Source organism: Ictalurus furcatus, chromosome 13, assembly GCF_023375685.1.
Source record: "Ictalurus furcatus strain D&B chromosome 13, Billie_1.0, whole genome shotgun sequence".
Lineage (NCBI taxonomy): Eukaryota > Metazoa > Chordata > Actinopteri > Siluriformes > Ictaluridae > Ictalurus > Ictalurus furcatus.
In genome coordinates this window covers 19,649,153-19,674,247 of record NC_071267.1, presented here as the reverse complement: position 1 = coordinate 19,674,247, position 25,095 = coordinate 19,649,153, and the positions used below count along the sequence as shown (strand labels likewise).

At 39.1% G+C, this 25,095-nt stretch overlaps 1 protein-coding gene across 7 annotated transcripts in view; it reads right to left on the bottom strand.

Annotated features, from left to right (window-relative positions):
* nrxn1a (neurexin 1a) overlaps window positions 1–22,179 on the bottom strand; it is a 171,819-nt gene extending 149,640 nt beyond the window's left edge. For 4 of the 7 annotated variants that reach the window (XM_053640432.1, XM_053640434.1, XM_053640438.1 and 1 more), the window contains exons 1-4: window positions 21,844–22,179; window positions 17,492–18,773; window positions 8,835–8,852; window positions 7,562–7,591 (exon numbers count right to left, since the gene is read on the bottom strand). In XM_053640432.1, the coding sequence (XP_053496407.1) occupies window positions 7,562–7,591; window positions 8,835–8,852; window positions 17,492–18,203 (760 nt within the window). In that variant the 5' untranslated portion in view covers window positions 18,204–18,773; window positions 21,844–22,179. The remainder of the gene's footprint in view (window positions 1–7,561; window positions 7,592–8,834; window positions 8,853–17,491; window positions 18,774–21,843) is intronic. The other 3 variants (XM_053640433.1, XM_053640435.1, XM_053640437.1) reach the window with 3 other exon arrangements.
* Between the last annotated feature and the right edge of the window lie 2,916 nt (window positions 22,180–25,095).

The following is a 25,095-nucleotide window of genomic DNA, read 5'->3' as shown; positions in this document are numbered from 1 at the left end:
CCAGGAGAAGCCTTGGATCCACCAGGATAAAATAGTTACCAAAGATGAATGAATGAATGAATGAATGAATAATTTAACACACCTAATTCAGTTTATCAAACATGCAGAAACATCTGAATATGAGAAATTGGTGTATATAATTTGCGCTGCAGTAAAATTGTATTTTAAATGCAATATAAAATGTAAAATTAGTACATTATTGCTGCAGACATTTAGTCAAGCCCTAAACTTATTACTGTCTATTATATGTAGAGAAAATAGATTTTTACAATGTTAGTAATGCTAGACTTCGGTCTGTAGTGTACTCATACAGATTCTTCTGCAAAAACCTGTCACCAGCTAAAAAAATATGTAAAACAAAAATACACTATGATCTGGGATATGATGACATGGCTATGAAATTGGAAGAAAGAGCGACGGCGCAGATTTAAAGGAACATGGGACCCAGTTTTTATTCAGATTTGATTTGGTGTATGGGTCCTTCTGGAGTGGTAAGAAGAGTAAATTACATGACATCTCACATATCTTCCAGATTTTACTTCTAGGATGAAGGCCTCTAGTCTCTAAGAGGATTTGAGATATGTCAAAATGACCTGAGTTTATGGGGATGGTAGGCAGATCTATGCTATCAACACCTTGCTGGAATTGTATTTACACGCAGAGGAGGTGTTGGAGGTGTATAGCTCCAGTGACTAGTGCTGGATCTGGATCCACAGCTCATTTTGAACTTCAATCATGTCTAATCAGTTTTTGCCCATACTGCACAGAGTTGCAGGCCCATTTGTTGCCAGCCATTACCTCCTTGTGCATTCCTGAGCTTTTTTATTTCATGAGTTTCATTTTATTGTGCACTGATTACTTGCTTGTTCACTGGATTATGAGTTTTGCACTATCTATCACCTGTCTGACCATTCTCTTGACGGGTGTTAGTTCAATAAATACTTCACACCCTGTTATTTGCATTCTGACAGTGAAATTACTAAGAGTATTTGTGAACACTGGTAATGACACTCGAGCAGTCTTGAATTTGAGCATACCCAAGTCTGAAGGGTGTCTCAAGATAGCCTGACCTGGTGGAAAAATACTGGCAGCAAAAATATCACTCTAGACAATAGGCTCCTTCGTTTTCACTGTCCTATTTAAGGCAGTACAAGAATGCATACATCAGCATATGCAAAGTTATTGAATAATATTTACTGGAAAACTCTACATATGCAATGAAATAGTCCAGAATTTCTTATCAGAAGGAAATAAACCATTCTAGTGGCAAAACACAGCATAATGCGCCATATAAAACATGATCTTATTCTGAGAGACGTCAAACTTTCTATTTGATATTATTTTTTGATATCAACATGAACAAAAATGCAACGCATTCACATTTGCCCTAATGGGCTGTTGATGTCAGTGCTGAATTCAAATTTCATTAATACATTAAAAATGGGACCGGCATAATGGCATTTAAGAGCCAAAGTACCTCACGGCGGCCAGTCTGACCTATTAGGAAATCATTACATCTATCCAAATGAGAACCCTGATCCAAAAAAGCTCTGAATGACATCAGCTGATTACTTTTTAATTTGATTATGGGTATTTAATGAGAAAATCTTTTCATTAACACTGATCAGAGCAAGATAAAGGGTAATAGTGAAACTATTTTCATCCATTTGCTGCCTGGTTCTTGGAAGACTGTCTGGCTACTGCCTTGATGGGGTCAAAAAAGGGAACAAATACAAAGAAATAAGGTCTCTGCTACATTAGACGTTGCTCTAAAAGAACAATAAATCAGCCATTGTATGCCAAGTCAGCCATTGAGCCAATGCCTTAGGCTCATTGTGATATATTTGTGATATGTTATATTATAATGAAATGCCACTCTCTTTATTTGTATCTGTTTAGTGTTCTAAACAACTCTGTATCCAGCTTTAAACCCAAGTGTGTGAGGCCTTAAACTGATTTTATATTTGATTAAAAATCCCAAAGGTAGAAATGTCAGTACTGTCAGAATGGAGGGTGCTTTCTGGTTCTGACAGTTCCTCAATCTCAGCTTCATCACAATAGTTCATTACTGTCTCAACTAGAGATGTGTTAGGGACAATCGTTTTGTTGTTCCTGCTTGCAATATTGTCTAACAAATATAATTGGTTCCATTTCCAAAAATATAAACAAACTAGTAGCCTAATCCCTGTCCTAGTAAACACCTCTAGTCTTGGATGTCCTGTATATGACATTGCCTTTCTGATAAGCTTTCTTGGAATCACTAGAAAAAAAAAAAAACTAAGAGAAAATCTTAGAAAAATCAATCAATCAATCAAACAAACAAACAAAAAACAAATATTGCATCTCCTATTCAAATCTGTATTTGTATCTGTTCAACCTGAGAAATGTATTCATATTTGGTTTTATCCCTATGTTTTATAATGAAAAATATTATACCATTTTGATCATACATTTTTCAAACTATGACTCAGTATGAGTGTTACAGAGACCACACCCAATAAGTGTGCCGCTGACAGTCAAGATAGAACCTCGACAACAGGTTAACAGCTGCTTGTCCGCTCCCAGTGACTGTCAGGAGAAAGAGCTTCTGATATTGTGGCCTATCAATCACAAAAAAACGGTTTGTCAAACCATTTTGTGGCATAAGCATCACAATAGATTTTCATTTTGAATATTTTAAGTGAAATATCAGTCAGACGGATTCCATTTGTAGCTATGCATCATAAAAGGTACACAATTTGAAATAAGGTCTAGAGCTGAATGGTTTTGGAGAATGAACTTCCAAAATTGGCAATAAATGACACAATAGACTCGGGATCCATCCATCCATCCATTTTCTATACCGTTTATCCTACAGGGTTGCGGGGAACCTGGAGCCTATCCCAGGGAGAATTGGACACAAGGCAGGGTTCACACTGAACAGGGTGCCAACCCATCACAGGGCACACTCACGTACACATTCATACACTACGGACACTCTGGACATGCCAATCAGCCTACCATGCATGTCTTTGGACTGGGGAAGGAGTACATGGAGGAAACCCCCGCAGCACGGGGAGAACATGCAAACATGCACCCACAGGGCCCACAGGGCCACGGCCGGAATCGAACCCCCGACCCTGGAGGTGCGAGGTGAACGTGCTAACCACTAAACCACCGTGTGCCCTCTAGACTCAGGATTTCTTAAAAAATTGTGAAATGCCATGCCTATCTGGCAACACATAGACTGTAAGTTATAACGCTACTGCATCTACCTCCTTTTGCATCACTGCAGTTTACAAAAGTTACAGTTTGTTATAATGTTGTTTTTTTTGCATTTTGTGTACTGCCGTACTTTCTCTTTTGCAGTGTGTATGATCTTGCACTGTTTAACACGAATGACCACCTTTAGATCTCCTTCTCTGAACTTTCCTGTGAATGAGCAGTGAATAATGAAGGTTGGACGAGGTAGTGGATATGTGATTGATGAATAGCTGTAACCCGCAATGCCCTGCAAAAAATTAGCTTTTTAAATGGAACTTGTGACCTTGTAAAGAGTATGCTACAATTAGATTAAAAAATGTTCAATCAGCACTTTTTCAGACTCTATGTACAGTAAAGGTTTGAATTACAGGTCTAGCTAAGGTCATGCTATTCAGGAATATAAGGCTGCTTTACATTAGCAGCCAAGACACCAGTACAGTGCTCTCCACATTTTCTTATATAAACTAAACTATTTGTTTCCTTGCCATTAAAAGAAAAATCAAGGCCACACTTTAAATTTAAAAGCACTTCACCACCTCTTGTTGACATCAGTCACATGTGAATGGATCTGACATTGGAAAGTCAGCAAGGGCTTGGTGTTGCAGTAATTTAAGAGGCCATTTTGCCTTTGTAATTACATTAACGAGGTATCCATGGTGCAATGGCAGACATAATGGGATTTTAAATACGTATTGATCGACACGTCACACCAGGTTTCTTTTCCTCCCTTTAGTAATCATGGACATCTGGGTCAGGACCACATCTGGAAAGCTACACCCCCAGAAAATAGATTCACAATGCACAAATGTATCATTATTTGGAATAGAAAACAGAAATGTCATCTATAAGACAACAGCAGGAACACAAATGAGAACCTTTAGAGAACGAAAACCTTTTTAGTAGCACTTCTCATTTAGACAGGCACAAAGGGTACAATCCTGAGGATTTGCTATAAATACCAAATATGTTGCCAGTGCTACGTCAATTACTCTTAACGTATTCTGCTGTGAAGACAGTGCCCTCACATCTGTGAACCATACAGTGCCCTGAGCAGAGTTACAGCTTCAGAGCCACTTCATCTGCAATGGCAGCAATTAGCGGCGCCAACCCTCTACATGCCACCCAAGTTACGACACATCTTTCATCTACCCCTGAGCAAGTTAACATAAGAACGATGGAAATACAAGCTGCATTGAGCAGACAAGCTCAATCTGTCAGACACACACTTCACCAATGCTGCTCGCTGCATATTTTAATGGAAATTTGTAGTTTTATTCACCTAGTGATGCATAAATCTGAATGTTTATGAATTCAGGGGCAGAGGGCAGACACTTAAGCCGATTATTGAAGGTGACCTGCTCACACAAACTGGAAGATCACTTCTCTGGCTAGAAGCAAGAACACTAAAAGATGACCCTCTTAAGCCTGTTTAGAGTATACCTCTGAGTCACCCAGATCTGGCTCTGTAGTGCAATAGCAGTAAATCATAACTACAGCGTATGCTGCAAAAATGACCTCCCTTGTATTTGTACTAACTCAGCACAGTGAAAAACAGAGATTCAGATTTGTGTTTGGGTAAAATTCAAATAGACACTCATTATCTGAACATTTGTGAAATTCCAGTTACATTTTTTCTTTGTGAAATCACGCTTAAGCCAGCCAAAACTTTCATTATCAATGCTAAGATGACACGCATACAAAATCAGAAGAATTTATCCAATTAGAACAAAGCTTTCTTTAACATCTATACACTCTACTAGTAGACGTAGTTTTGTAGGTGCTTGGTTATCCCAGGCATAACTAATAAAACAGATATTTTCTACCACTCCAGCCATTTGGATCATTTCCTTGTGGATTTGGATTTGGGGTTCAGTTTAGCTGAAGGTAAAAAACTAAGATTGAGGATATTTTTGTTTGTATTATGCTGTAGTTAATTACATTTAAACTAGTAATAAATTATTGGTATAATTTTGCCTATTTATTTATTGGTATATTATTGGCTGGGGTGTCATTGTAGGATTTTCATTAGGATACATGATAAAACATATGTAATGAAAGAAATGCTACCCCAGAAATAGTTGAACCAGTTGACTCCAACTCTATATCTTCAGTACACATAAATGTAATTACATCAATAAAATAAGTAAATAAAATAAAATCTAAGGAAAGAAAACGCAATTAAATAACTACAATTCAATTCCATTCAATTGAAGGCAGAATGACTTCATACCCAGCTAGCAGGGTCGACTAACATGCACCATTTCATTCCATTTTACACACAGATGAACACCAATCTTCTAGAAAAATCTTGGAAAATAGAATTAGCTAAATTTCACCACCACAACTGCATTCAGATGCTTTAAGGGAAGCTTTATTTTTAGACCCTACATCACCCATGGGCAGTAGCACACTGAAGACAGACTGGTGGCCTGAACATAAAGTCTAAAAGACCATGAACTCTGTATTAGCCACCAAAACGCAGGAGCAGCGAAGCTCAAATAAAAGACATAAAGTGCACCTACCTGCTCCACCAGGCATGGCATTTTACTCTCTCACATCCATATATATGACATAGTTGGGATTTAGCCTTTTTGTGAGCGTGTGTGTGTTGTGCCCTATTGCTGAGTAAAAGGCAGTGAGGTCTAGCATGCAGTGGCTCTGACGAGAGCAGCCACAGTGGAAAAACAGTGAGCGGCAGGGTCAGTAATGTGGTGACTTACCTCAGCAGGAACACGCTCTTCAAAATGGCAGTTCATTATCACATGATAAAAATAGCACCACTAAATAAACGTCATGTAAATCCTTTTGGGGTCATAAAAGGTTGGTGAAAGTTCTATAAAAATCTAATAAATTACATGAAAATCTTTAGTGGAGTAAAACCCTTACCTGTTCATGAGAAGAGAAAACAATGATGCTGTATGTATTTCAGTGTGCATATTATTGAAGGTTTCATTTATAATTTTAATGCATTATTTACACTAAATTGTCAATTATTATTATTATTATTATTATTATTATTATTATTATTATTATTATATGTAGAAAATAAAATAGCGCATACATTAATTTGTATAAAGTATATCATTAGTATACGTTATCACCATCTTTATTATTTGGTGACATTTAGTAAATCTGTAAAGATAATCTCATTTGAATATTCACTAGAAAATATATAATAGAATGTCTAAAGTGTTTTAGTACAATAGCTGTATAAGCTGCCATTTAGTGTGTTGGATGTTCCCTGCTTAAACATGCTTCTCTCGCTGGTGTGTCAGTTGTGTTTATTATAATATTCTTATAATATTCCTTATTCAACAAGACACCTAACATGAAGCTGAGTGAATACCCATTTTGCATTTTCCCGTGCATCCAGGCATAAACATTTCCACAGCAGTACACACCTACCTTCCAGCCCACTGGGCATACTGTCACGACATCACACATCACACAATAAATCAGAGCAACTCAGAATACCCAGAAAAAAAAACATAAAGTCTAGATGCATGTATAAAGGAATATACATGGAAAGCTTAGAGCAAGAGCTAATCATACCATGAAATATATTATGGGGGAAAAAAACATTATGTACCTTTACTTTTACCTAGGATATTGACATAATGGTTCCGTGAAGAGAAATTCCAGAGAGACACAGGGGCAATACAAAGGAGAGGAAAGAAGCAACTGTAAGAGTCACGAACTTATGTACGTTTCAGAGAAAGGATATGAAAGGTTAACATTTGTCCTAGCTCCATGCATTAAGGGCACAGGAGAGGAGGCAGGCAGAAGAGACGGAAGCTTCCAGATGAGGAACATGCCGAGACATGATGGCGCGAGAGATGGAGGGAAAGCATGAATATTGAACAGAGAGCTAATGCTTTCCTGCTTCGCATCTTGAGAATACATGCTAGCACATTCATAAAGAACAAACAAACCCTCGAGAGATGTTCTTCAATCTCCAGCCCAACCAACGTGTTCAAAGCATTATTTTTCTCACGTTATGAAAATGAGGTTGGCAAGCAACAATGGGATAGCAATCAGTTGCAGATGACTGAAACAGAAAAAAAATTAATAATAAACTGAAAGAAATACCACAGTAGAGGATTTAAAAGAGATAAATTAATAAATAAATTGAAAAGACCAAACCATCCATTGAGTCAGTGCCAAGCCGGAAAGAAAGCAGGCCCAGTAAATCCCTACCAGCAGTGACACGATGTGAGGAGAAATCAGCACAAAGTGCGAGATAGAGAGGCAGAGGAAGGATGGAGGAAAGGGTGGGTAATGGCAGCAAAAAGGGGGGATAAAGGAATAAAACTCATACCTTGGTCGCCCATCATCAGGTGCGCAAGACCTTAAGGGAAGACAAGAGCACAGTCAGCACAGAGAACGGGATCATGTGGAAGCTTTCTGTCACATTGACATGCAGGCATCCTGTGAAAGCATGATGCCTGTGCTGCAAGGCCCAGGGTGTGTTACAATTTCAGGGAAAGAGAGGGGAAGGAGGTGAGGAGGAGAGTGGGTGTGTTGGGAAGGTTTAAAAAAAGAAAAAGCATTTCCTCAACCCAACGGTTGTGATGCTTTATCTGTCACATTTGAAAGGGACAAAGCTATAAAAGAATGATTTTATTGATGTCATAGATCAACCATTCCCTCCAGCTAGTCAACCCTTCCCAGAAATTTGATTATATAATTTTGACAAATAGTAATATTATCATGACTAGACACCTGAAGATATTCATACATACTTAAATAGGACCTAAACATTCCTATTATGTTATACACAGTAATAAAATAAATCTCAAATGATGTTTTAGTTCAGCAAAATAAAAACATGAATCTAGCAGTCAACAAATATTTTATGTCTGAAATGAAAACCAGCAGTTCCCATTTCATCTTTCACAAAATATCACCTGTAAATTGTGCCCTTTCCTACATACATAAAAGATTCAAAACCTTCAAAGGAATGAATTACAATAGAGCACATATTTTACCTGTCTAGACTCTAAACGGAGTGTTTGGACCACCAGCCGGGAATATAAAATATGATTTGTCCCCAGTACTTACCCTCTGTCCCTGAAGCACATGATACACTTTTAGGAAAATTGACAGCATTTTGCTAGCTTTGAATTTCTGTGTACATTTTCAGTTGCATGCATTAATGAGCGTAAATCTATTTGAGAGCTACTGGAAGAGGCAAAAACAGAGCCTCTGAATACAGAGGCAGGAAGCTTTTTTTGGTTGGTGGAATTTGGACATACTAAATTCCTCAAATCCCCCCCTCAAATGTTAGAAGACAAAGGACAGAGGCCAATCCCTGGGCATTCTGACCAACACCAACATTAAGCAATGGACATCAAGCTAAAGATGGAAGGAAATGTTTATACCTTTTACCTTCTAAGTAACCTCAGAGATGGCTCCGGTCCCACCCACAGGCAAACTTTGAATTCACTTACCGTCCTTGAGCCCCCATATTGATCAAACATTTCATTCAGCATATTTCAGGAAGAACAGTTTGAAATATGGGAATAGAGAGAAGTATATGGCAAAGGGGACTTGAGAATGAAAAGAGAATAGAAGTGTGTAGGTGTACCCACCTCCAACGTAGACCTCTTCTGGAGGACCGGCCGAGGCGTGGAGAGAAAGAGGAAGACATTGATTAAGAGGCATGCAGGCTAGAAGGTGGCCCAACCTTGAGGACTACCAAAGCTACATGCGTCTTATCCTGTGCAAATGCCTAAGCCAAAAACAAATGCTGCCATGGATGATAAACCACAAGGTCTCATTTCCTTGAAGTACCCAATATCCGTTTCTAGCTTTGAATAAGGTCTAGACTCATAACTGTCTTTAGTTTATTGAACTTGATGAACATTCAACCAGGGAGAGATTTTTTTTTTCATCGCTTGCCCAATTTGAGTTTGTCTGTTTAAACACTCTCGCTTCTTCCTGTTATTTCTTTTTTGCTATTCCCATACTTCCTCCCCTCAGCAGCTGGGCCCCATCAGTGGTACGGAGTGTGTTCTTTGCACCACGTGCGCATAATAACAGAACATGCACTGCTTTCACACCAAGGACGCTTTGCATTTTAATATAAATGTAGAAATTCAATCTAAATCAAAACAAACACATGACTAATCTGAAATAAGTCTTCCTGGTTGAAAGAATTTTACTAAAAGATCTTAGTGAATGAGTGTTTCTAATGCCAGTTAAAAATGTATTGAAACTGTAATATTTCGGAGAGCATGCACAAACATGCAAGAAGTTAAATACCTGAAAGCAAAATGAGAGTGATCAATGTGTGATGATTAGCTCCTAATATTTCTGAATTAATTCAAAAAGTTGTACCCTCTCACTGTAAGTGCAGCTTTAACGCGTGATAAACTGAAATCAGGTTATATGAAGTAACTCATGTTTATTCAAGATCAATTTAATAAAAGGTTTTGAAACCAAATCTTTCATCTTAAAGGCAGTACATTTCGAAATGATTTCGAGAGATTCATTTGCTTAGTCATAAGCCATGCAACTGTTAAATAAAGAACTCAGGTGATGCAGCATACACCTACTGAGAGAAAACAAAACTGGTCAGTTAGGTCAGTAATAATAAAATGTACAGTACCTGTACTGTGATGGATTACTCCATATAGTCATCATAAGAATTAATGACTGTTTTCTGACTATATTTGACTGTTTTCCTTCTCTAAAGAAAAGTACATTACCTTGAGAATAGAGACAGTCATGCTTTCATTCAACACAAACCACGCTTCTCTTGGGCCAACCTGTTTTGGGGCAGCCCCTGTGATCCAAGTCTCCCTAAAATGCCACGTCTATCTCATAGTGTTTTGAAAGCATCCAGGCCTACCTCTGTTGTTTTGCATCTCAAGTGGAACAATGACCCAAGACTTACCGCCATAGTCTGCTCCGCTCGACCAAGTACAAATTGCATGCACCAAAACTGCCACTAGAACAAAAATGCTGAAGAATGAATGAATAATCAAGAACATAAAAAGTGCCATGGCATAAATAATGACAAAGAAGTATTACGCTGTTTAGGTGCCACAGTGCAGGATGGCATATGTTTTTGCAGACCTACTCCTATTGTGTCCTCTCTTGACAGAATTTTTTTAATAATAGGAATACCGTTGTACACTGGCAAATGAATAATCATTTTACAGTGAATGATGCATTCAAATTTAGGAAATATGCTACTAAATACGAGGGCTGGCCACTGAAAATTATCAACGAGACATCCTTTACAGTGTGCAGTATTGATTTTATGTTCACATCCCCCCTCTGCCTCGACCACTACTACCTAAATAGGGCCATTATCTCTATTACAGTATGTGCCTATAGCGCATAGTACATTGTTAATCCTATTTTCACTTGCATTTATATGAAAGAAACCTAAGGTTCCTCTCTGAGCCTTTCTGGCATGTGTATGCTGGCTTGACTAGCATGTCAGGATTGCGTAGCTTCACTCTAGTACTGCTAACAGAACCAGAGACGTGTAGGCTCTCATCAAAGTGACAGCTTGTTTTGAGTGCTGTCCATGCAAAGTGCTGTGATTTTAGGGTGAAGGACAAGATTTACACAGGGAGAGCACAAACATATACAGCAGCTACACTGTGGGCATGAGCAGGCCTGGTGCAAACGCTATGTGACACATGGACATACACTGCTGTGTGTAAACAACTATAGCTATGTGTGTTTTTCAGACTGTCACAGGGTGTTATTATCAAACATACATACCCACTGTATGTAGTGCCCTAAGGGCAAGGCATTATGTTACTAAAATAACTGTTAATAAATTGTACCAGTTGATGGCTCTGTTAATAGGGCTCTGGGCTACTGTTCAGAAGGTTGTAGGTCCGAATCATGGTATTGCCAAGCCGCCACGGTTGGGTCCGTGGGCAAAACTCTTAACCCTCATCTGTTCAACTAAACTGTAAGTCATGTTGGACAAAAGCATCTGCCAAATGAGTAAATGTAAATTAATAATCAACCATACCTAGAAACCATTATTACTATAAATCTACTGTGCCCACTAGTCTTATAATAATAATATTATTAGATCTGTTATAATTAACCAGATTACAACCACATAATAGAGTATTTCAAGAGTGTCTTCACACACCATAGTATCAGCAACTAAAGTACAACTATATAACTATGAACATTCATCACAACTACTCATCAAAAGTACCCAAAAGTAAAAGCTTTGCTGTACTTGAATAGTAGCCATTTTCATCCATCAACAAATCTAATCTAATGTATCCTTCATGTGAGGGTGTATACAGTGTGATCTCTAATACCCTTTTTCGGTATCACCAAGAGATTAGATGGCTTAGTCAGTGTGCTTTAGATACTGACTTTAAAGAAATCACTATCTGCCATATATCTGGCTGTATAACTTATCACCAAAGATTTTCTTGAAGGCTGAAGGTTGGCTATAAATATCATAAAGGTGTATTTTAAATCATAGTAGTCAGTGGATAAAGGTTAACCTCACTGACCTTTTGATTGAGTATATTGCAATAATAATAGATAAATAACCTCTTATTAATACTATTAAATATAACTCCAATTAACAAGATGTTAATATGTACTCGTTTCACTCAGGTGCAGGGAATATTTGTGTTGAGAACGTAAATGTTTATTCAGTAGTGTTTATTCCGCTGATCATTAAGTAGACTCATGGTTAAGACTTTGGACTACTGAAAGGTGGTGAGTTCAAGTTCCAGCACCAGCATGCAGCCCACGTTTGTGTCTGAGCGCAAGGCTTTTAACCCACAAATGCTCAGTTGATTTGGAGTTGGATGAAAACAATAGCCAAATAAATAAGTCTAACCACTATGATTAAGTCAAAGAATACATACAGTGCTGTAATTGCGAGATGCCAAATATCTTGCAATTAGAGATACCTCTAATGGGCTTTATATGCAGAGCAAAAACCCTTCAATTGGGCTGGGCTCATTGCATAAGTGCACAATTGCTCGAATCCTTAAACAAGTACAAATAACCGAGTTTATGTAGTCCTAAAATGTGACACATTGCCTCTCTAAACCCTTTCAATCTGCAAAACCATCATGATGTTTAAACAAAGCAGATAAGAGCGGAATTATCAAATCACTGCCTGTACAAATAATCACTGGCAAACCGATTCACTACTCAACCAAATGCTCCACGCATATCAAACACTCCAGTTTTCTAACAGCTTTCTTAAACACACATTTTACACATTAGATGAGTAAAATGTACCAGTGAGAGGCAGCTGATATGCCCATATAATACATAACTTCGTGGCTATTACATTTGAAAAAAGAAAGATGTGAAAGCCTAAATAGGAGTCTTTAATAATAAATATATGTTCTAATAAACCCCTTGTTCCTAGCATTCCCAGCAATGCAAAAAATATCTTATTAAGTGTAGTACTGTTATTCTCTGCAGTGTGGGCCGTCTCTCCCACTGAGAGCCCAACACCTGCCTCACTAAAGAATATCATTAACACAACTGCCTGTCGAGAGAATGACTGAGCATTTATACATTGAGAATGGAAACATTAAATCCACACACCACCCATTTTCTTCCGCACAGTGTACAAAAACGACCAATCCAGTTGCTGGCCTCTGCCTGATGCCTTTGCCCATAAGGGTGAAAACCATCATTACTCCATAGGAGATGGAGGAGACAGAGACTCTGTCCTGCTTCTTCCTCGGCTCAAGGCCCTTGCATCAATAATTAATAACCAAGGGAAGAACAGAATAAGGATAGAGATGCGTTAAAAGACATGGAGTCATTTAATGAATGTGCTACTCCTGCATCTTTGTCACTAGACATTAAGCTATAAGGTCTTTCCGTTCTCTTTCCTTGCTTTAAATGTATACTAACAATAGAAATGACTGTCCATCCTATTCATATCTTGTACAAGATGAAGGAAAAGGTGATACTATTAATATAGTACTTTGGCATAATCCAAGCCAGTCTTTCAATCTGTAATGAGGTATGACACTAATATTCTGAGAGCTCTGGGTGTGCCATTAACTAAGGCATTTGCATTTCAATTTGAAGCTTTAAAACATAGCTCAGATTTGTTGTACCTGTGAGATGGCACTGTACTAATGGAAGCCTGCTACAGCAGCTCTGTGTCTTTTTTTGTTATTGTCAGTTTTTATTTTTTAATGTTGTGGTTATTTTGTATTGACTTTATTTAAACTTGAACAACATCTACAAACATAATGAAGGTCGGTAGGAAGTTTAATCAATTCTTTTTGCTTTTTGCTGTACTTCTGTTGCTTGCGGTGTCGGAGATCTATGGCGACAGACACAAGGGTATTGTTTACACGTGTGACCAGCTGATTGTGCTAGCAAAGCCCACTCTACTCACCAGGGAGGGACCATCTATCTCAGAGGAGCTGAGGAGAAGGCATTGCGGCCACAGAGCCGGCGCGCTATGGAGGGCGAAGAGAAGGAGATTTAAGCCTTATCTTCCTACTATCATAATGGGCAATGTAAGAGCACTGGCGAATAAAATGAACGAATTCTCGGCACTCACAAGGAGTCAGAGGAAATACAGGGAATGCAGTATAACATGCTTTACTGAGACATGGCTGCACAAACATGTCCCGGACTTTAGCACTACAGTGAGCGGCTTTCAAACAGTGCAGGTGGACAGAGACACAGCTTTGAGTGGTAAGAGGAAAGGAGGGGGGCTCATGGTGTTTGTTAACAACAGATGGTGCAATCCTAAACATATCCATATTAAAGAACGCTTCTGTATACGTCCTTTTTATCTGCCACATCCACCATCTTTGTTCCTGTTTACATTCCGCCTACACCATGCACGGATACAACGTGTGACGCTATACCCACAGTCACAGCCAGACTCCAAACAAAACAGCCTAACTCTTTCATTGCCATTTAGCCATGTTTCTCTCTCATCAACTTTGCCATACCTTTAAACAATTTGTGAAATGTTCAACCAGAGAGAACAGAACACTGGACCTACAGTATGCCAATGTTAAGGAGGCTTATAACTCCACTAGTTTCCCCTCACTTGGAAGATCTGACCACAACCTTGTCCTGCTCATGTCACTCTACAAGCCTGTTGTCCAGTGTCCACCTGTGACCACTAGGTCAGTGAGGAGATGGACCCAGGAAAGGGTTTGAATATCTGTGTAGCACACGGACCACATGGGGAGGACAATGACAGTATGGTAGACTGTGTAACTGAATACATCAATGTATGTCTTGACAATACCATCCCCACAAGTAAAGGTTGTTGCTTTGCCAAAAACAAACCCTGGATCACCAGCGACTTGAAGGAAATGACAAGAAAAGAACCTTCAGGAGGGTTGTTAGGGAGTGAGGCATGTACAAAAGGATCTCAAATGAAAGCTGAGGGTGAGTAAAGACTCCTACAGGAGAACACTGGAAGACAAGATACAGAGGAATAGAGTTACAGACTTTTGGAATGGTATGAGAGAAATTACTGGCTTCAAACAGCCAGGTGAGGTAATGGAGTGTAAGTAGAGATGGCGGACAATCTAAGCCAGGTTTTCAATATGTTTGACCTGGGACCACCTGCTATATTTCAACATTGTCTCTAACATCCCGCATGCTGGGCTGACTATCATAGAGGATCAAGTCAAGAGAGAACTGAGGAGGCTTCACCAGTGTAAGGCTGCGGGACCTGATGGCATCTATCCCATAGTCTTAAGAGCCTGTGCTGATCATCTGAGTGGAGTGCCATTGTCTACATGCAGAGGGTCTATTCTCTGCAGAGGGTCTATTCACATCTGGACAAAGCCAGTACCACTCTGAGGGTCATGTTTTTTGACTTCTCCAGTGCATTCAACATCATTCAACCTGCATTATCAGGAAGGAAATTGGAAGTAGTGCAGGTTGATACCCCCATGATCTCTTGAGTTACAGATTACCTCATGGGCAGACCGCAGTTTGTGAGGCTGAGGAACTGTGTGTCTCAGGAGGTGGTTAGCAACATAGGTGCTCCTCAAAGAAAATAACTCGAAGTTATGCCACCTGCAGAAGTTTTCAGATGACTCTGCTGTTGTGGGCTGTATTGTGGGGGACAGGAAACTGAGCATAGGAAACTGGTTAACAGCTTCGTGGGGTGGTGTGAAGCTAACCAACTACAACTTGATGCCACAAAAACAAAGGAACTAATAATTGACTTTAGTATAAAAAAGGACCTGCCCTGTCTGCATACATGGCTATAACCTGGAGATTGTGGACTCCTATCATATCTGAGGGTTCACATTGATGAGAGACTTGTCTGGACGAAAAACACAGAGGCAATCTACAGGAAAGGACAGAGCCGACTGTACTTCTTGAGAAGACTTCAATGTATGTAGCAAGATACTTCACATGTTCTATCAATCTGTCTTTGCTAGCTCCTTGTTCTGTGCTGTGGTGTGCTGGGGCATTGGGGCTAAAGAAAAAGAGGCCAAACGGCTGAATAAGCTCATCAAGAAGGAAGGCCCTGTCATAGGTGTGGCCCTGGACCCGCTAGAGGTGGTTGTTGAGAGAATAATGTCCAAACTATAAACCATCATGACCAACACTTCTCACCCCCTTCATGGAATGTAGGAATGAGGAGCACCACCTCGGTGCAACAGGGACCGCTACAGGAGGTCATTTGTGCCTACTGCAATAAGACTGTACAATTCACCCCCATGTGCAGAGGCACCATTGACTTTTTGGTGAACTTGCTGATAATTTAGTCCCCAAACCCCCACCCCCACCCCCCTATTCTTACTGTCCATCTCACACACATATTTACAGTTTTTATATAACATGTACATTGTGAATTGTGTAATTACCTCTGATGTCCTGTATGTTGTATTATATGTGGCGCATTTGTGGATTGTATAGTCTTAATGTTTTGCTGCTTTTGCACACTAATTTCCCCACAGGGGATAAATAAAGCTCCTACCTACCTACCTACCTACCTACCTACCTACCTACCTGTCTGTCTGTCTGTCTATCTATCTATTTATCTATCTATCTATCTTTATAACAGTGAAATATCTCTTAAATTAAACCATCTCCCTACACTAATGATGATTCATCCATACTTACTCATTCAGTACTAAAAGCAGCCACACTATTGTCAGCCATGTGGATTTCCCTTTGCATTACGTAAAGCCCAAATTCTGTGTCCCAATAACCACAACTGAGCAGTGAATTATTTTGTTAATCATGAAATTAGACTATACTGTCTGTCTCAAGGTAGCTACTGCTATATCTACAAAATACTTATGTGTCACCTCACATTGTGTGTCACACTTGGTACTGTGGTAACGTGCCCAATTCTGCCAGCACATCCTTCCTTCATTATGCTGATGAAGATGCAATGTCATGTTGAGAGCTTGAAATACCCTTTACAGCAACCCCAAATTAGACTTTCATTTTCACTAAACAATTTTCATAAACCTGCATGTACTGCCCTCATTCTGGATTACTAGGCCAAAATTTACGCTGTGCGTATGCAGTTTCCTTGGCAACGTGGCATGCCGTAAGCCTGAGACACAACCGGCATAGAAGCCATCAACAGAGAGGATTGCCCAAAATGAAAAAGAGAAGATGGAACAAATTTCAAAAGTAAAATTGGAAGCCAACGAGGGATGATAACTGGACACCAACCAGAACATCCTAAAAACACTGGAATGTCTACAGACAAGTTAGCCACAATATGATTCCCACTCATTTCAATACATTTCCATATATATTAGGCTACTTCATATTACTGCATCAACTTTTCTTTAGATTTATGCGCATTATGAGTGACTAATGCTCACTTTTGTGTGTGATAATGAGGGATTATAACCATTGTAACTTCATATTTACTAGACAAAACAACTCCTTATTTAAGTTGATTACGCGTGTCATATTTTGCCAGTTTTGAATGAGACCACTAAATATGCTGCATTCATTTCCATATACTAGATCTATGCTAGAAATTTGTTATTACATTTTAAGGAATTTTACCTTTGGTAATCGATTCTTTAGAAGTATTAACACTCTGCAGAAGCTGTAACAGCAAAAATGCGTGTTGCTCTTAACAATGGTCTTTAGTGCTAATCTAAACATGTGATGTAACATGTCCAATGGCCACAGTGGAGGCCTGAAACAAACATGATGTACTGTAGCATGCATTTCTCTCAGAGGTAAAAATCAAGGAAAAGGCTATATTGGGGGAAAACAAAAGACATTTCAATAATATAACAATGGCTCTTACCTTCACTGCAGTCTTTCCCCTGGAATCCTGTTTCGGAGCAGTCACAGATGGGTTCGTCGTTGACGATGCTGCACACTCCTCCATTCAGACAGACATGGTCTGCTTCACAAATGTCACTGCTGATCCCCTCACTACCAATTATAGTTGGCTCCGAACTATTCACCTTCAAATTGGTTATCCATCCTTTGTATGGAACCTGGTCTTTGATGGATGCAGATGTGAGCCTCAGGGCTACTGATCGCAGTTCGGGAGGTATCCCCCCTAAGAATAAATGACTGAAAACAGTCATGTCCCTTCTTTTAGACTTCACCTCGACCCACTTGATTTCTTCATCCACAATTAAAGTGGTGTTTTTGAAATTCCTGCGCACCGTAACCGCATGCCAACGGCTGTCATTGACCGCAGTATCGGAGAGTACAGTAGCGGGCTCGGCACAGAAGATTGAGAAGCGCAGACTGAGTCTACCGTTATGGAGCAGAAGTTCCAAGAAGTCACAGAATCCCTCGTCGTCAAAGTACACTAAAAGTCCATGTGAGCTTTTCGTTTTCATGTTGAAACTCATCTCGCTTTCACAGCAAGCATTCCACATCGGAAACCTCGCCCACTGGCCTTCAGCACCAGTGAACTCCATGCTAGCCCCTATGTCAACCAGGCAACAAACCAGTAGGCCTATCCAAATTATATGCACACCGCTGCGCATGGAGAAGCTCATGGTGAATTTAAAAATGTGATAACAAGACTAATCTAAAATGGTATATAATTAATTGTTTTGGATTTACAGTCTTAAAACAGAAATGGGTTCTCTGTGACAGCTATAAATTCGGGCTAATTTTCCTTTACTCATTGTTCTCAAAAAAAAGAGGCCTACGTTATGGCCCAATCGTAATTAATGTGGACAGTGTATAGCTGGAGTATTAGTCAATGTAATAAATGTAGAATATGTTTAGCTAAAATATGAATAATCCTAAATAAATCTACTAAAAATGTAGGCAGCTTTAAAATTCCTTCAGTGGAATATAAACGGGCTGTAGTGGGGCATTTATCAAGGTATTTGTTAAGGTATCCATTACATGAAGTCACGTATATACAGGGTGCTTTCAAGTAAATTAGGCCACCATGGGTCATATGAATAGATTAATTAATAGTCATTGTGTTGGCCAAATATCAAGTAGACAAAAAAAATAGAAACGTCTCAAAGTGAGGTTAATATGCAGGCCCCTGTAGGGCCTTCAGTGCTCACAATCTCTCTAATCACATCCAGTTTGTCATACTGGTCCATAATCTGAAAAGAATAAGAAACAATCTTCTTAAAATTAATTCTTGAATTTAAAACAAAGAATATTTATGACACATGTATTACGGAAAACACACAGCACTACAATGCAGTACTTGCAATTAAACAATGACGTGACCAACAATAATAAATAATAACCAGCCAACTTCATTCATGGAATAAGCTAAAATCTTGTTCTATGAATAGTAAAGTTAGCATTGTTAACTGAAGAAAAGTTAACCCATAAAGTATAGTGGCAACTATAGCTGCTGGATCTATATTTCAAACTCTTCACCCTTCAATCTATAACCCACAGTCTATACAGCACACTCTTTACTCCACAGTCTACACCCATTGGTCTTCACCCTAGACTCTTCACCCCACATTCTACACCCCACAGTCCATAGCACACCCCAAAACCTATACAGGACAATGTATATACCACAATCTATACCCCATAGTCTATACAGCACAGTTTATATTACCCACCACCTATTCCCCATAGTCTATATTCCACAATCTGTACCTCACGGTCTATAAACCACAATTTATAATCCACAGTCTATCCCACACTCTATACCCCAGGGTCTATAATGCACAGTTTATAGGCCACAGTCTATATCCCACAGTCTACGCCAGTCTACACAGTCTATACCTTAGTCTATACCCAAGTTAAAACCTAATAGTCTATACCCCACAGTCTATATCCGACAGTCTATACCCCCATCTATAACCCACAGCCTATATCCGACAGTCTATACCCCCATCTATAACCCACAGCCTATATCCGACAGTCTATAACCCCATCTATACCCCACAGTCTATAGCCAACAGTCTATATCTCCATTTATACCCAACAGTCTATACCCCCTGGTCTATACCTTATGGTCTATGTCCCACATTCTACATCCCACAGTTTACATCCCATATTCTATATCTCCCAGTCTTTGACCCTCACAGTCTATAACTCATGGTCTATACTCTACAGTCTACACCCTCTGGTTATACAGTGTTATACAGGTTTTTAGAGATTAGGAAAGACAAGAAAAAAAAAATACTTTTACTTCACTCCCAGTATATACTGTATAGTGTGTATTATGCATTTGAGTAGTACACAATACAGTTTGGTACATCATTTGGTATTCTGTGGTCTTTCACTTATTTTAAATTCACTTGTGAATACAGGTTCCTCTGAATTACCTCAGACTGTTTCATTTGTTCAGATGCTTCATTTCAACTTTCTGGACATGAATATTGATTGTATATGATTTTTCAGATTTGCTTTTATATGTCATGAATTCGTTTTTGTTTTTTTTTAAAGAAAATGTAATGAAGTTTCAGCTTATGTCTTCTGAGTAAACTTGTTTCACATGAACTTTTGATGGGTAAACATGGGATAATTATAATCAACTTTATTGAATATAGGCCTACATATTAACATCACCTAAGTGTTTGTTCAGACTATTTGTATTAATGTTGTGCATTTACGAGCTATTTGCTCAACACCATCTGAACTGGCTAGGAATTTAAATCCAGCTGAAAAAGCACAAATATGTAGAGAAAGTAAATGCTTGAAACTGTTTAAGTGGTAGCAAATGTCAGTATTACCAAAGGGGGAAAAAACTGGGCACAATTGCAATTATCCTCAGCATGCCATATAATGAGAGATTCCAAATGCGTCACTGCTACGTCTATTTGTCTCTCTCTCTCTCTCTCTCTCTCTCTCTCTCTCGTACGGAAAAATCCACTAGTGAAAAGGAAGAAGGAGTGATAAACTCAAGGGGCTTTATCGCATAGAGTTTCCTTGGAGACTCTGCATCACCTTTAACTTAGTGCCACTGTTTTTCCCCTCACACATTTCCTTATGCGTTATTATGGGAAAACATTTAAACATAAGGAAACAGCATACTAGTGTAGGCGACTAATAAGTAGGTTAGAACACAGTACGCCACCTTTGGTAAATATGGTAACCTCTAATGGTGATTTGATTGCTTATAATTTGATATTATTTTGTTATTTAGTAGCCTATGATAGTACACTATATCCTGTTCCCTAACAGCTTAAACGAGCTGCTTTTAACTGCTATAATTTTGTGTTGCCTCATTGATGTGTGTTATGGTGAAAGTCAGACATCAACCTTTTGGACACAACACGTGTGTGTGTGTGTGTGTGTGTGTGTGTGTGTGTGTGTGTGGAGGTCCGTTTAAGTCCCGCATAACGGCACCGCATGCTGTCCTGCCCTCGGGCTGTCCGTCAACGCCTCCTGGCCAATCATTACACGCTTTAATTCCCGTGTGTACTGTGTCAGGTTTACACGGCGGCTGTTTAGCGAGATCAGAGCCCCTTCTTTCCGACGGCCCACATAAAACATAGGACGTGCCATTAGTCACACATGAGAAGGTTTAAGTCTGTTTGAAACAGCAGTAATGTCCCTGCACTGGTGCCGAACTGGCTTCAATCTGTAGGCTATAATGTAACCGATTAGATTAAAAAAACGGAGAGTTTTCCTCAAAAATAACCGTGATCTACTGTATGAAACCCACTGGATTGCGTCACGCACACATTATGAAACATCTACATAGATTTATACATATACACACACATATATTATTATTATTATTATTATTATTATTATTATTATTATTATTATTTGTCATAATTAGGCCTACTTATTGAACATGGATCAAGCAAGAATCCGCTTTTGAAAGTGAATTGGTTTGATTTGGATCAGTACAGGTGGATTATCCTCATCTACATCTCTGAGTGAAAGAGTGTGCAAAGCCCTGGATCTCTAAGCCTGCCCCTGTCTGTTAGCTGCTGCTGCTGTACAATAGATACCCAATGATGGAGAGCAGGAAATATATGGCTTCGTCAATTAATGCGCGAAATTACACATGTCGGCCGTAAAACCCACTGTAAAGTAAAGATTAGACTACAATCTAGCAGTTAATAAAACTCAGCCCTGACACACGGCGCAGTCATGCATTTGGCTGGACACGGAATTTCTCCGGAGAAAGCACAGTGATGCACAAACAACCGCACACAAACTGAGCCCAATTCAAACGGAAGTGCGCTTTACCTTGAGACAAAGTCCATCATGCGAGCCTTTTGATCAGCCAGCTTCACCGAAGAACCGTGATGATTTCCGTATAAATTTAGATTTGTTGTTGTTGTTGTTGTTTTTTATTAGGCAGAAAAACACCACAGCATCGGTGTCGCAAAAGAAATCAGAGAGGCGCAATTTCTGTATGCGGATCCCCCTAAAAGTGCCGATGGGTTTAGAAATTCAGAGCCAGTAATACCGCACTGAAATAGAGTACAAAACAGTTCATTCTACCCGCCCGAACTGTACAAAATTATTTACACTTCGCACGGATGTAGAAAAGAGAAGCGCCCGTTCGGTGTTTTTGCGGTCGAGGTGTTTTCTCAGACGAGCTTCGCCAGGCACCGTCAGCACCCGGAGACATGCAGTCACGTGATCTGCTCCATTAGCGTTCTGATGGAGGTGGGCGGGGCCGGAGAGCTGGGAGGGGCGTGGTTGCTGCAGCACCATGGACAGCGGCAGCGCAAGGAATATTGTCTACCAGCTCAGGCGTGTCCAGTGCTTCATCACTCCTTTTTTTTTTTTTTTTCTTTTTTTGCCCATCATTCTGTGTTTGCAGAACTAGAAAGAACGATGAGTAGGGCTGTAGAGAGGGGGGGGGGGGAATGCTATAAGAAAAAAATATTATAATGTTTGAATTACCTAGCAAGTCAGTTGAACAATACATGGTGCGTGTATTGTTAGTGGCCTCTGGAGCTATCATGATATGCAACTAAATGTCTGGCATAGCAAAGAGTTGTAAATGTTTTAGTGGAAATCAATTGAGGTGATTATGTAGGGTAGGTCTGAATGTCACTGGTGTAAACTATTCATCTCCTATCTTTTTATACATCAATACATGCTTTATGGTGCACCAGGTCCTGTTTTCTTTGGTTCTGCTTTAAAATTTCATTGTTCCTATAGACACATAAGTAACATTTAAGATAAAGGAAGTAGTGAAAGACTTAGAAAAGGAGACAGAAGGAGTCATAAAGCAAGTTTTAATAATACATATCAGCTCACAAAATGTTCTGATGCTTAATTAAAAGCCATTATATGTTTTTGGATAGTACTGTAAAAGGTTACTCTTAAATAGTTAGAAAGCAGCTTTGAAAGCAGCACATTTTCAGTACTGCTTATACTATGCAGGGTCACAGGAGAGCCTGGAGCCTATCCCAACCCATCAAAGGGCACAATCACACACCTATTCAAACACTACAGACAATTTGGGAATTCCAGTCAGCCTACAGCACATGTCTTTGGACTGGAGGAGGAAACTGGAGTACCAGAGTGTCCAGAGGAAATCCCCAAAGCACAGTTAGAACATGCAAACTCCTCTTCTTTATTTGATAAATAGTATTGATTAAAGCCAATTCTGTGTGAACCCTGCAGTGATATTTTTGGACCATCTGACTATCCAGTCCCTGTCACAGTACACATGGTAATTAAAGCATGATATCATTGGTTGAATGGCACTGATGTATAGAAAGAGAATTGCTAATGAAAGCATGTATAACTGTTTAAATATGATGACGACCCACTCGGTCAGACAAGCCTGTCTACCTACCTTTGCTTTCTAAAAGGAAAAGGTGTCTCAAATATCTGTAGAAACAACAGGCGCTATTATCAGAGTTATTAGCTGCCATTGTTCTGATATGGCCACAAGCAACATTCTAGTCATGAGATTACAGCAGTAAGGTAGAAAAAGAGAAGAAGGCAGAAGTAATTAGAAACCAGGCTTACTAGTGCATATGTGTCCATTCAAGATTATGTAATTACTTTAAGCTAATGGCTTGGCTTATATATGTTGAGATGACATTTTGTTCCAAAAACAGTAAAACCAAACTGCTCTCCCAAAAAAACTAAGCTGCTCTCAAAATACTATTACATTATAAAAGACATCTAGCTTTACCATGGCAAGTTGTCTTTCTTCTATTACCCTACCAATACTTTGTAGTGTATTTAGGTCTGAGCTTCACAACGTACATGAGAGAGACTCCTTAACAGGTTTGATAATTATAAAATCACGATGCCTAGTCAGACATCCCTGCAGACAGCCCCTCCATATCCCTGCTGTTTAATTATCTCCAAAACAATGTTTCAATCCAAAGCATGCCCTCTTTGTACACAATTGCATGCTATAATTTAGCAAATTTGTGTCTTGTCTGAGGCATATATAAGTGCAATGATCACGTGTCCTGGATCTGCATTAAAATCATGTCACTTAACATTGCTTAATGGAAGACAGCCTACAAATGAAACATGTCTTTAGACTTGGCCTTGTTCTCTGGCTATATTTATCTACAAATTAGAAATATCTTTACTTTGAATACACCAAATATTTTGCTAAGAATGCAAGAAGGATGAAGAAAAGAATCTGCTAGTATTGAATGTACCTGTTTCTGATAGATTTCACACTAGACTTTAGAAATATAGCAAATTCCCTTTCACCTCTGAGGGACTTATCATCCCTTCACATCACGTCAAAATATTTTTCATTAACAGGCCGTACTGCAGTATATCCAAATTTCCTTAGAGCATATTACCCTCTTATTTTCCTCCATAAACCGCAGTAGATTCTGTATAAGTCAACTGCTTTCTATAGGTTTTTAGAGCATTTTATACACTGCTTCTTGAAATACATCACATTCATTTGACAGGCATCAGAAAGAGTTAGAAAGCAGATTTACCAGTTTATATATTTATTTTTAAAAAATTATATTTTTTCTAAATAATAATTATTGAAGCCACTTACTTGTCAAGCCCATGGTGATATTGTTTGGATCATGTGACAGACTCTGATCTCACTAAGCAGCCACAGTACACATGGGAATTAAAGCATGAGATGATTGGTTAAGAGGCAATGATGTACAGAAAGCATGTATAAATGTTTTATCAATGATGATGAGACACTTGGCCAAACTTGGTTTGGTTGCCTAGTTTTGTCATCTAAAAGCAAAAGGTGTCAATAGGCTCTGTTATCAGTTTGTTTACTCAGCTGCCTTCATTTTGCTGGTTTTGCTATTAGCTGCCATTGTAGTGCTTTATACACTTTTTAAAAAACCTATTTTTGTACACACTTGTTCAAAGCTACATATTTTAAATAAGTTTTCTTATTATTACTGGGAAAGGTAGTGGTGCAGCATGTAGCATTCCTGACTCACAACTCCAGGGTCCTCACAGTTTGATTGGGCTACTTTCTGTATGGAGTTTCACATGGTTTCTCGGTGTCCATGTGGGTTTCCTCTG